General features: G+C 38.3%; 2 protein-coding genes across 2 annotated transcripts; one reads left to right on the forward strand and one right to left on the reverse strand.

Moving 5' to 3' along the window:
* The first annotated feature begins 255 nt into the window (after window positions 1-255).
* Window positions 256-879, forward strand: LOC110793901 (uncharacterized). The gene has a single exon (XM_021998836.2). It carries the CDS (start codon window positions 256-258, stop codon window positions 877-879), a length of 624 nt encoding a protein of 207 aa, XP_021854528.2.
* A 500-nt stretch (window positions 880-1,379) lies between these two features.
* LOC110793906 (uncharacterized) lies at window positions 1,380-13,416 on the reverse strand. The gene is made up of 2 exons (XM_021998843.2): window positions 12,262-13,416; window positions 1,380-1,964 (listed from the first exon to the last, which is right to left on the reverse strand). The coding sequence occupies exons 1-2, from the start codon at window positions 13,414-13,416 to the stop codon at window positions 1,380-1,382; spliced, it is 1,740 nt and encodes a 579-aa protein (XP_021854535.2).
* Window positions 13,417-14,203: the final 787 nt, after the last annotated feature.

The following is a 14,203-nucleotide window of genomic DNA, read 5'->3' on the forward strand; positions in this document are numbered from 1 at the left end:
GCAAAGTGATCACCTTAGTTTCGTTTTCCAGTGTTGTTGGTTGATTTCTCTTGTGAAGTTTTGATTTTGTTCATGTCAATGAAATTTCAACCAGTTTTCTCATTCAAAACAAAATCTTACCTTTTCTGGGTTATCCAATTTCCTTAATAATAATCGAATTGTTCGTTTCCAGTACAAACTCAGAGTACAATCGCATACCCACAATCACGCAAAGACAATAGTTTGTGCTTTCATCTTTATATACTCGGCAATTGCATGGGAGACATTGAATCTAATACCGAAAGAGTAATCACTCCTATTTTAGAGTTTGAATACCTTGAGGTGCCTGATACACCTGAACGGAACCTTTCAATTTTAAACAGTGAAGACCCGGTCCTTTTCGCTCCGGACAGTGAAGAACCGATTCTTTTTTCTCCAGACAACAAGGACCCGGTCCTTTTCGCTCCGGACAGCGAAGTTCCTTTCCTTTTCGTTCCAGATAGCCAAGACCCAGTTCTTTTTGCTCCTGATACAGAGGATCAACTTCTTTTTGCTCCTGATACAGATGATCAACTTCTTTTTGCTCCTGATACAGAGGATCAAATCCATGTTATTCCCAAAGCTATAGATGAAATCGCTGAAGAGACTCAAAGGAAAGAACAAAATGTGCCAAATGGGGTGGACGATACACCTGACCCATTTCTTGTCGAGTTTCCTAATTTCCCAGAAGGAGTTCCCGAGAGCATTCTTGTTATGTATCGAATTTGGTTCCCTGAGCTTTTCCAAATAAGGAAAAATACACCAGGGAAACAAAGTCGAGGTACAACAAGCTTAATGTTTCAAATGCCTATTGAAATATGGTCATATACTGATATCTATTGTTTGCCAATATACAGATGAGTTCTTTTCTTGCTCCCTCCTTTTTGTCTTTATGATAATTGTTCTTGATTGGTATACTTTTGGCTGCTTTGGTTATATTGGGTTTCTATGCATATTTGTTTCAGTTGTGCCATGGCATAAATTTTTTATTACAAGTGATTACTAGATTAAATTGATGGATGTACTTTTAACTTTACAAATGTATTTAAGCTGCAATTAATTTTCAAACCGTCAAAATATCACTCTTAATTGATGCAATAGTTACAAGCACTTACATTTCAAGTACATAATGTTTACATTTTTCTTACAAAAGCATATTGATCATGCTCTTGCACTCCCCTCTCCCAAACCCTAAAACAGTACCATATGCAAAAAAGCATCTTCACCATACTAATATTTTACACATCCAAGTACAGAGTACAATATATTTACAAAAGTTGTTAATCACTTAATCTTCGAGTTAGACTATACAAAAACCTGCTTATGTCTTTAATTTCACATATGTTCTTCTATACAAAATATTATGGCCTTCCGTTATCATGGTGTTGTGATGACGAAATTGATGTTGCATTGACTTGATTTTGAACCCATTCCATGCTTTCTTGTACTAACTGATTTGAAAGCTCTACCGATACTGGCAACAATCCCTCTCTTTCCAAAATATGCTTCTTGTTGTGGGGGTTGATGTAGTTATTGTTCCCTTTCACCTTAAGTATTTCACACATCACATATTGTAAGCTCAAGAAAATGCGATTAAGAAACCTTGGATCATAACCATTGAAAGCATCCTCAAATGCCTCAACCAATTGGTCAATATTTCTAGGCATTACTTGTTCCTTCAATGCTTGAATAGCTCGGAAAAATCCCAAGTCCAACACGTTTAGGTCTGGTCTTTGTGGTGGTTGATTAATTAATCGTATGTCTAGTCCATCTTGTGTGGCTGCTTGCATAAACTGGATGTCGTCCCCTGTAATATGGGGCTTGGCATTATCTTGTTGTATCCACACAGTAGTTGAAACATGCCTTGGCCACTTTTGTCTGATGGCGGGAAGCACTTTGTCAATGAGTTTTTGCCTGATAACTTCTTTGGTGATGGATTGGACTACCTGAAGGAAATAATGCCCTTGGTCCAAGTATGCATTCAATGTTAAGTCTAATAAATGCGGTTCAGTATTAATTAACAAGTTAATAATTCAGTGAGATCAAGTGAGCTGAATGCCTAGCTAGAGGCCGCTTCAGTTCAAGTGGAATTAATGATATTAATCCACAGCTTACTCTTGACTGAACCCGTAGGGTCACACAAATAGTACGTAAACAGATCAAGTATTTAATGGCATTAAATACTCCAACTATGGATATTCGGAATCGACGGATCTTGGTTTCAGTGGGAGCTGAGATCGTCACAGGCAAGAAATGAATACTCCGGAAACGATGATATTGCCGGAAACGGAAATATGGATCGTATCGGAAATATAAATATTATCCAAGTCGTATATGTTGCCGGAAACGGAAACATGGTACGTATCGGAAAATATTATCGGAAATGGAAATATTGCCGGAATCGGAAATATTGCCGGAAACGGAAATATTGTCAGAATCGGAAATATTATCGGAATCGGAAAATAGTTCCGGAAACGGAAGTATTAAATATTTGTTCAAAACGGAAATTAATTCCGGAATCGGAAATATTAAATATTGTTCGTATCGGAAATGAATTCCGGAATCGAGAATTTAATCGGAAGCGCATCGTACGAATTAGCATCGGACGAGGCCTGCCAGACGAAGGCCCAGCACGAAGCCGGGCCATCGCCCAGCAAGCCAAGCGCAACAACCACACGCCAAGCATACGACCAGGCCCAGCGCAAAAGCCAGGCCCAGCCGAAGCTTGGGCGCGCGCGCGGGGCTGCGACGAGTGGGCTGGCGCTGTGCGTGGGCCGCAAGGCCTGCGTGCGGTGCTAGCGTATTACTCGAAGTGTGTTACTCGAATGCTAAGGCTACCGGGATTCGTCATATGATTAAATCTAATCCTAAAAGATTTAGTTTATTTAATTAGAGTCCTAGTAGGATTATAATTAAATAAATTAGTATCCTAATAGGATTCCAAATCCTTTTCCATAACTCTATAAATAGGTGCCTAGGGTCACATATTCATAACGAGTTTTCAAGTATTCAAAGTGAGTTTTTGAGAGAAAAATTCAGTCACACAATTGCCTAAAAGTGCCGAAAATAATAGTACCTTAAGGGCGATTCTAGTTGGTCAATCTTAAGGCGGATCCGGACGTGCTGTGGACTATCTACGGAGGGACGACACTTGGAGTCCTAAAGACTTGTTCTTGTTCGGTTCGGGCGCAGCTAGGGAAGGCACGCAACAAAGAGTATGTATCTAAACTATGCTAAATGATTATATGTAAATAATATGTATTCCTGGCTTTATGGTTTTTCCGCATGATTTATGAATTGTCATATGTATCATAAACTAACAGTGGTATCAAGAGCCTCTTATTATTTTCATAATCTAAATTGCATGAACATGGTTAAATATTACAAATTTGCAAGAATTAAAAGGGGTGATTAATTTTCGTAATTGTTAATTAATTGCAAATTGCGTTTATTTAATTATACGTACGCAGTTTTTCGGCAGTTTCTTCGTTACTCATCCAAATCGAGTGATTTTTGTGTCAATTCCGCATGTAAAAGGCATTCTAAAATTTTGACAAAAATAGTGTTTTTCTGCCGAACCCAGAATTCTCAAATTCGAAGCCAAACTATGACTTTTCGGAGTTTTAGTTTTTCGAATGCAAAATTTCGTAAATTTAAGATGTTAAATTAAATATTTGCGATTCTTGTTGATAAATCTTGAATTTTTGATTGACCTACTGTATATGTTTAACAAGTTTGAATGCCTAGCCTTGTTAATTATGCAATCTAATTTTTAATTATGATTAATTTGTTGAAAATTAGAATAATTTAGAATTAATTTGATTTTCATAATTAATTATAATTTAATTAGATACCTATGATTAAAAACCACCATAAAAATTGTAAATTTATGATAAATTTTAAATTTTTATGACCTAGACTTGAATCCATGTTAATCGGAAATCAATTGAATAATAAATTTTCGATTTTTCGCCCTAAAATTATGAAATTAATATTATTTATTAATTTGTCATTAATTTTAAATATAAATTTTTTAAATTTTATGCGATTCGCTCATATAACTTGCACGCACAAAGCAATGGACGCTACGTGTTACCCTTAAGGGGTGTTGTATAGTGCGGGCATGTGACGACGAGCAAGGGAGCTCGTCACCCATGCGGCACGAATGCAATGAGCAAGGCCATGGTGCACGAGCACAAGGCAGCCGCCCTGCCTTGTGTCGTGGGCTATGAGCAATGGACGAATGGGCATGGGCGAAGGCAAGGTCGCGTGCCACGAGCGCTGCGCCTAGCATTGCTCGCGCGCACAGCGAGCGATGTCGCCCGCCCAGCGAGCGATGTCGCGCGCCTAGCGAGCGATGGCTCGCGCGCCCAGCGAGCGATGTCGCGCGCCCAGCGAGCAATGTCGCGCGCGCACTGCGAGCGATAGCCCGCGTGCGATGTGCGCTGGCGCGCGCAGCGAGCACCAATGCGTGCGGAGGCTTGCGATAGGGATGCAGCAGCTATGCGACGAGCGCATGGGCTGCACGCACATGGCCAGCAATGGCTGTGTGCGTGCGGCCCATGGGCGTGCAACGCGTAGGGTGTTTGCGTTACGATTAGATCGTTCTGAATGTTTAATTTGAAAATTTCAGTTCACGTAATTTTAATTAATTTTAAAATTAATAATTTAAATTATTTTCTTGGATTTTAATTTTGAATATTATAATTATAATAAATGTTATTTATTCTAATTATTTTACTAAAATTAAAAATCATGAATTAATTTAAATGCGACTGAAATTAAATTAAACTTTTTGGATTCAATTATAAATTTATATGAGCTTTAAATTTTAATTAAATTTGTATGTTTCCGGTTAGACTAGAAATACATTTTTATGTTTAAAATTGGTAAAGCATATGAATTTATTGGTTTAAGTGGGAGCGCTTTTTAGTCATAAACTCTTGATTAGGTCTACAAATCCTTAAGGTTAAAACAACTTGATTAGAATTAATAAGGACTGAATAATTGGTAGATTATTGGTGCCCTTGATTAATTGCTGCAAATGTTTACGTGATGCATAATGTGTTTTACTAACCAGCTATGTGGGCCATTCATGATAATGAATGGGTGAATGGTATATATTGTATATGTACTGTTTTGCAGGTTATGAAGTGACTAGTATGGCCCAAATAGGATAGAAAATATGGTCTGCGTACCATTAATTTGAATGTAATTGGTCTAAAGTACCAAAGTTATTTTTCAATTCAAATATGGTCTGCGAACCATCAAATAGTTGTAATTAGTTATAGCTTATCCTATTTGAAGAAAATGGTGCCTCCCACGGAGATTTTCAAGACGGACTTTGAAGTCAAAGCTTCAAGATGAAGTCGGGCCATACTAGATCACAAATATCTTATGCATGTTTTAAGTTATTTATTGCTTTAAATATGTCTTAAAATGCATGAGATCAAAAGCTTGATTATGTTGCATGATTAAGGATTTTAGTTCACTTAAAATCTAACCAACATAGTAAGAGCCTTAAGTTCCAAACTTAAAAATTGAGTTAAAAGGTGCCATGCCAAAATATACACTTGCTTGGATATCCTTTACATCAATCTAGTAATAGTTTTCGCTCAGCGAGGTGTTACTTATTGGTCCTAAAGGGGCAAGGTACACAAGTAATTGTGAGTACATGTTAGTTTTGGTGAAACTCAACGATATAAGTAAGGAGTCCTTTTATGTCGTGGCAAATTCGATAGGTTTACCTAATAAGTTCTTAGACGTACCTATCAACCAAGAATAGTTTCTAGACTATTAGCAAAAGGCTTTTGCTTACCTAAGATGTTCTAGGATTAAGTCGACAAACTGTGCTTAGTTCTTCAATGATTTTAGGATCTTGGAATCATTTTATTCACACCTGCCGGAACACATAATTTGAATAAAATGCTTAATAAACATTGAATTATGCATTTATGCTAGAATTTAAGTTTATTAAGAGAAACTGTGAATGGTTATTTATTTGTTTATTCTTTTCAATTGTAGTTTTTAATATGGCAAACAACAATTCATTCAACATTCGATCAATTCTTGAAAAGGAGAAATTGAACGGGAAAAACTTCCTTGACTGGCAAAGGAACTTGCAAATAGTTCTTATGCAGGAAGAAAAGGAGTATGTCCTAGATGAGGCGATGCCCGAAGCTGCAGGCGACGGGGTCACTCAGGCAGCCCTCAATCGTTGGATTGATGCCAACAAGGATGTGAAATGTCTAATGCTCGCCACCATGAGTGCGGATCTGCAGAAAACGTTCATCAACTCAGATGCTTTCACAATCATCAGTGAGTTGAAGAACATGTTCCAAGATCTGGCTCGAGTCGAAAGATTCGAGACTCATAGGCAAATTCTTGAGACCAAGCTTAAGAAAGGCGAGCCCGTAAGTCCACATGTTCTCAAAATGATTGGACTCATTGAGAATATGAGTCGGCTGGATCAGCAATTTTCTTAGGAAATGGCTATAGACACCATCCTCCATTCTCTTCATAGCGGGTATGATCAGTTCAAACTGAACTACAGTATGAATAGTCTGGACAAAACGCTCACTGAGCTTCACGGTATGCTGAAGACCGCTGAAAAGACGCTCAAAAGTGATAAGCAGGATGTGCTTATGGTGCGTGGGGGCAAGTTCAAGAAATCTGGAAAGAAGAGGAATGCTAAGAAAGGTGGCAACAAGGCCAGCCCAACTAAGCAAACTGGCGCCAAATCTGTAAAGAGGAAGGTCAGTCAACCCACTTCTGAATCCGAATGCTTCTACTGCAAGAACAAGGGGCATTGGAAGAGAGATTGCTTGAAGCTAAAGGAAGATCAGAAGAACGGAACAGTCATTCCATCTTCAGGTATTTTCGTTATAGACTGTATACTTGCTAATTCAACTTCTTGGGTATTAGATACAGGTTGTGGCTCACACTTATGTTCCAATCCACAGGGACTAAGAAGAAGTAGAAAGTTAAGCAAGGGTGAAGTCGACCTACGAGTGGGAAATGGAGCACGGATTGCTGCATTAGCTGTAGGAACTTACTATTTGTCGTTGCCCTCCGGGCTAGTTTTGGAACTGGAAGAGTGTTTCCATGTTCCAAGTCTTACTAAAAACATCATTTCAGTTTCTTGCTTAGATGCTAAGGGATTTTCCTTTTTAATAAAAGACAATAGTTGTTCGTTTTATTTTAAAGAGATGTTTTATGGATCTGCTAGATTAGTCAATGGACTTTATTTATTAGATCACAACAAACAAGTATATAACATAAATACCAAAAAGGCCAAAAAGGATGATTCAGATCTCACCTATCTGTGGCATTGTCGATTAGGCCATATAAACTTGAAACGCTTAGAAAGACTTCAAAAGGAAGGAATTCTATAACCATTTGACTTAGAGGATTATGGTAAATGCGAATCATGTTTACTTGGCAAAATGACAAAGCACCCTTTCTCTAAAGTTGGAGAAAGATCAAATGAACTATTGGGTTTAATCCATACAGATGTATGTGGACCAATGAGTACAAATGCTTGAGGTGGTTTCAGCTACTTTATCACTTTCACTGATGACTTCAGTAGATATGGTTATGTCTACCTAATGAAGCATAAGTCTGAATCCTTTGACAAATTCAAGGAATTTCAGAGTGAAGTAGAGAATCAATTAGGCAAGAAGATTAAGGCACTGCGGTCTGATAGAGGCGGTGAATATCTGAGCTATGAATTTGATGACCATCTGAAAGAATGTGGAATTCTATCAGAATTGACTCCTCCAGGAACACCACAATGGAACGGTATGTCGGAACGGAGGAACAGAACCTTGCTAGACATGGTCAGGTCAATGATGGGTCAGGCCAAACTTCCATTAGAATTTTGGGGACATGCACTAAATACAGCTGCACTCACTATAAATAGAGCTCCGTCTAAAGCTGTCGAAAAGACTCCATATGAATTATGGTTTGGAAAGCCTCCAAATGTGTCTTTTCTTAAGATTTGGGGATGTAAAGTATACGTCAAACGATTAATTTCAGACAAACTTCATCCAAAATCTGACAAATGTATCCTTGTGGGCTATCCAAAGGAAACAAAGGGGTATTACTTCTACAATACATCTGAGAACAAGGTGTTTGTTGCTCGAGATGGTGTCTTTTTGGAGAAAGATCACATTTCCAAAATGACAAGTGGGAGAAAAGTAGACCTCGAAGAAATTCGAGTCGAACAACAAACTCTAGAGAATGCTCAAGATGACATTCAGGATGAAACTCAGAGGTCTTTAGAAGAATCTGGTGAGAATCATGGTCAATCTAGAAATGTTACCCCGCGTAGATCGCAAAGATATAGATCTCAACCGGAAAGGTACTTAGGTATTTTGACGAACGAGAGCTATAACGTTCTATTACTTGAAAGTGATGAACCTGCGACTTACAAACAAGCTATGACGAGCCCTAGCTCCAAACAATGGCAAGAAGCCATGCAATCTGAATTAGACTCCATGTCTGAAAACCAAGTATGGGATTTGGTCGATTTGCCAGATGGCTACCAAGCCATTGGAAGCAAATGGGTTTTCAAACTGAAAAAGGACAAGGATGGGAAACTTGAAGTTTCCAAAGCTAGATTGGTTGCAAAAGGTTACAGGCAAGTCCACGGTGTGGATTAGGATGAAACCTTTTCACCAGTTGCAATGCTAAAGTCTATTCGGATAATGTTAGCAATCGCTGCATATTACGATTACGAAATATGGCAGATGGATGTCAAAACTGCTTTCTTAAACGGCGTTTTAACAGAAATTTTGTTTATGACACAGCCTGAAGGTTTTGAGGATCCAAAGAATGCTAAAAAGGTATGCAAGCTAAAGAAGTCAATCTACGGATTGAAGCAGGCATCCAGGAGCTGGAATATACGTTTTGATGAAGCAGTCAGTGACTTTGGTTTCATCAAGAACGCAGACGAATCTTGTGTATACAAGAAGGTCAGTGGGAGCAAAATTGCTTTCCTAGTATTGTATGTCGATGACATATTACTTATTGGAAATGACATTCCTATGTTGAACTCTGTCAAGATTTGGCTTGGGAAATGTTTTTCGATGAAAGATCTAGGAGAAGCACAGTACATATTGGGCATCAAGATTTACAGAGATAGATCTAAAAGGATGATTGGACTTAATCAAAGCACTTATATCAATAAGGTGCTTGATAGGTTCAAGATGGCGGACTCCAAGCGAGGCTACCTACCCATGTCTTATGGAATGACTCTAAGCAAGAATCAGTGCCCAAAAACACTTGATGAGCGTAGACGAATGAATGGGATTCCATATGCATCATTGATTGGTTCAATAATGTATGCTATGATATGTACACGCCCGGATGTTGCGTACGCACTCAGTGCCACGAGCAGATACCAGTCAGACCCAGGAGAGGCGCATTGGACTGCTGCCAAGAATATTCTGAAGTACCTGAAAAGGCACAAAGATGACTTCCTGATCTATGGTGGAGATGATGAATTAATTGTTAAAGGCTATACGGACGCAAGTTTCCAAACCGACAAAGATGATTTCAGATCACAGTCTGGGTTTGTCTTCTGCCTCAACGGAGGAGCAGTAAGCTGGAAAAGTGCTAAGCAAAGCACCATTGCGGATTCTACAACTGAAGCGGAGTACATTGCTGCACATGAAGCAGCAAAGGAAGCTATATGGCTAAGGAAGTTCATAGGTGAACTTGGTGTAGTCCCCTCCATTAAAGGACCAATAGCCCTGTATTGTGATAATAACGGAGCTATTGCACAGGCAAAGGAGCCTAGACACCACCAGAGAGTCAAGCATGTACTTCGTAGATTTCACCTTCTACGAGAGTTCGTTGAAAGAAAAGAAGTCGAGATAAACAAGATTGGAACTGATGACAACATATCAGATCCATTGACTAAACCTCTGCCGCAGGCGAAGCACAACTCGCACACTGCAGCTATGGGAATCAAGCATATTGGAGAATGGCTTTGATGTCTCTGTTTAATGTTTTAAAGTTTTAGAGTTTAAATCTTTGTAAAACACTATTGGTTAATCATTCACAATAAATGAAAAGAATTCATTTTTCCATTTAATTTGTGGTGTATTAAATGATGAGTCCCTTCAATTTGACAATATATTCAAGATAGACTGTCAGGACCAGTCCTGTGACTAAGAAATGTCTATCAAGTGAACTTGAATGTCAAAGGTTGAAAATGGTCCCTAGTCGGAGTTTTCTATAAAATTGGACGCATAGAAAACGTTAGACGATTAGAATGCAAGATGACTAGTAGTTCTGTTTCTTGAACTATGTGGACATTGCAATGTCATAATCATTTGCATAGATACTTGCTTTGGGAAGACTAGTATCGGACAAGACCTATGAAACTTTACTGTAAGAGATGAAAATCTGTCATAAGTAAATTTCATTAAAATTATTAGACACTAAATCCTCAATACCTGAGTGATTTGAGATTACTTGTTTGAGAACTGGTTGCTTTGACGTTGACCAACCGTCGCACCGTAAATTAAAGGAGGCTATAAAGGCAACGCTCAGGTAATCACCTATCAAACTAAGTCTAAGCTCAAGATCGCAAGATTGGGATTGTCCTCCCATAAATCGGGATGAGATGCTTAAAAGTTGTACAAGGCCACTCGGAGAGCTAGAAACTGTGAAATGCATGGCCGTGCTCGGATGAATCATAGGCTATGATTATCTGTTTATTTGATCAGTTGAACTCTGAAACCGAGGAACACCTCTGGACATAATAAGGATGACAACTCTTACCTTATGTTCAAGAGCAAGCATCGAGCGACAAAGAATTAGGAAATGCACACTTGTCCCTAAGGACAAGTGGGAGACTGAAGGAAATAATGCCCTTGGTCCAAGTATGCATTCAATGTTAAGTCTAATAAATGCGGTTCAGTATTAATTAACAAGTTAATAATTCAGTGAGATCAAGTGAGCTGAATGCCTAGCTAGAGGCCGCTTCAGTTCAAGTGGAATTAATGATATTAATCCACAGCTTACTCTTGACTGAACCCGTAGGGTCACAAATAGTACGTAAACGGATCAAGTATTTAATGGCATTAAATACTCCAACTATGGATATTCGGAATCGACGGATCTTGGTTTCAGTGGGAGCTGAGATCGTCACAGGCAAGAAATGAATACTCCGGAAACGATGATATTGCCGGAAACGGAAATATGTATCGTATCGGAAATATAAATATTATCCAAGTCGTATATGTTGCCGGAAACGGAAACATGGTACGTATCGGAAAATATTATCGGAAATGGAAATATTGCCGGAATCGAAAATATTGCCGGAAACGGAAATATTGTCAGAATCGGAAATATTATCGGAATCGGAAAATAGTTCCGGAAACGGAAATATTAAATATTTGTTCGAAACGGAAATTAATTCCGGAATCGGAAATATTAAATATTGTTCGTATCGGAAATGAATTCCGGAATCGAGAATTTAATCGGAAGCGCATCGTACGAATTAGCATCGGACGAGGCCTGTCAGACGAAGGCCCAGCACGAAGCCGGGCCATCGCCCAGCAAGCCAAGCGCAACAACCACACGCCAAGCATACGACCAGGCCCAGCGCAAAAGCCAGGCCCAGCCGAAGCTTGGGCGCGCGCGCGGGGCTGCGACGAGTAGGCTGGCGCTGTGCGTGGGCCGCAAGGCCTGCGTGCGGTGCTAGCGTATTACTCGAAGTGTGTTACTCGAATCCTAAGGCTACCGGGATTCGTCATATGATTAAATCTAATCCTAAAAGATTTAGTTTATTTAATTAGAGTCCTAGTAGGATTATAATTAAATAAATTAGTATCCTAATAGGATTCCAAATCCTTTTCCATAACTCTATAAATAGGTGCCTAGGGTCACATATTTATAACGAGTTTTCAAGTATTCAAAGTGAGTTTTTGAGAGAAAAATTCAGTCACACAATTGCCTAAAAGTGCCGAAAATAATAGTACCTTAAGGGCGATTCTAGTTGGTCAATCTTAAGGCGGATACGGACGTGCTGTGGACTATCTACGGAGGGACGACACTTGGAGTCCTAAAGACTTGTTCTTGTTCGGTTCGGGCGCAGCTAGGGAAGGCACGCAACAAAGAGTATGCATCTAAACTATGCTAAATGATTATGTGTAAATAATATGTATTCTTGGCTTTATGGTTTTTCCGCATGATTTATGAATTGTCATATGTATCATAACCTAACACTACCTTTGTCTCTAAAGTACCCCTCGCTCTATTTTTACTTCTCCTTTTAGCCGGTATTTGTTCCGTGAATGGAAAAATACCAATTTTACCATCAAAGAGAACCTCCCCTATTTCATTAAATTGTGGTCTAGCCACACTTCCAATGAACATTACTTTTTTGATAAACCTCCGTGATCTGACTGCCCTATAAGGTTTTGTTTCATTCGGAGCCAAGTAAAACTTTTGACTTGTTTTAGACATACAAAACCATTTTTCATCCACGTGAATGATATTGTACATTTCACTGAACCTTGGTATTGTTCTAATTGTGGCTGGGATGATGTGACCTAAGCACCACTTCATCCTAGCCATCATATGTGTCGGTGTGAGATCTGGTTTGATTGGACTGCTATGAGATATGACTTCGCCCCTTTTGACAAGCCTATGTAATGTTGATTTTTTCATATTCACTGCTTTTTCCATGGATCTCAATGTTGTCCGTTTCTTAAGGGGAACTGACATGATAACTTGAGGATCTACTGTAATTCTTTTCCTCCCCACTCTTCCTTTTTTTCTATTATCAACATTTACATGCTGGCCATTTTTAAATTGCTTAACTACATGCTTTTTAATCCTTGAAATTGTGTATCTAGAAACATTGAATTGTTCAGCAATTTTATTTATGAGACCCTTTGGAAGCTTAAGATTATTAGATTTTGCAAGAATGAGATCTTTTACTCTTGCTCTTTCGATGTTATTCAAGACATGAATTTTATGTTGATTTGTAGGTGGCTCTTCATATGTGTCGTCATCAGAACACCATTCAATGACGTGGTCATCTTCTGGATATTCCGACCGCCACTCAAAATCAACCTCAAAATCAGATTTAGCAGAGGACCATTCATCATCTGAATGTTGAAAAAAAGAATCAGTTTTGCTTTCATACCTCTGTTCAGCTTGATACGGCCTTAAGTCTTCTTCACATATATTTTGCGGTAAAAGTACCTCAGTCCCAGATGTTTCCATGGATCCAAATTCTTGAAATGTATCTTGTGTTTTTGACGGTGATGTTAGAGAAGATGATTGAAGCGCATCCATGGATGTAGAAGCTTCTCTTGAAGAGTTTCCCGACCATAGAGTAAGTGCCAATTCACCCCCTTCATCAAATGAAGCTGCCATGGAGTAATTTTTCTGAATTTGCTTAATTATGATGTTAAAGTTTGAGAGTCAAAGCACTTTCTCAACCCCTTTGTAATTTTGTTTTGATGAAAGTTGTACTCTGTATGTGTAGAAATTTCTAAAGATAATTGTTGTAATGAAAAAAAGCTACTGGAATAATCTTTTATGCAAATGAGGTGTTTTGGATTTTGTGTCAAATTTAAATTGCTCCTAATGTGAAAATTGGAGGGAAAATTGGAAATCTCTTTTCTTTTCCTGATTAATCCGGATGATTAATTTCAAGTACGTGGTCCCATTAGCTACTATAATTAGCAATGAAAAAAAATTCAAAAAGTATTTTTTTTCTCTTCCTTTTTTATTCCTAAAAACCCGTGCCATACCTCAAATGTGGCACTTAAAATGGGACGGAGGGAGTATTATTTTATGGTAACTTTTAAACATATTGAGTTAACTTTTGCCTGGTTCGTCCATGTTACGAGTTCATACATACGGAGTACTCGAATTAATTTATATAAACTTTTAGGAAAGATCGTCTAACGGTTAGACCACTTTGTTGCCACCAAATAAAACTGATTAGTTAAGCACTGAACCAATTAGTTAAACAATGAAACTGATTAGTTAAGCAATCAGATCAATTAGTTAAGATTTTATGAGTTTTAGTTAATAATAAGTTTGTTAAAAAATAATAAATATTTGTCTATTTGTCTATTTGTCTTTATACCTTAACTATTTTGTTATTCAATTAGTTATGATTTTATTACTTTTAGTTATGTTTTACATTATTTTA

The sequence above is a fragment of the Spinacia oleracea genome, chromosome 2 (assembly GCF_020520425.1).
Source record: "Spinacia oleracea cultivar Varoflay chromosome 2, BTI_SOV_V1, whole genome shotgun sequence".
Taxonomy (NCBI): domain Eukaryota; kingdom Viridiplantae; phylum Streptophyta; class Magnoliopsida; order Caryophyllales; family Amaranthaceae; genus Spinacia; species Spinacia oleracea.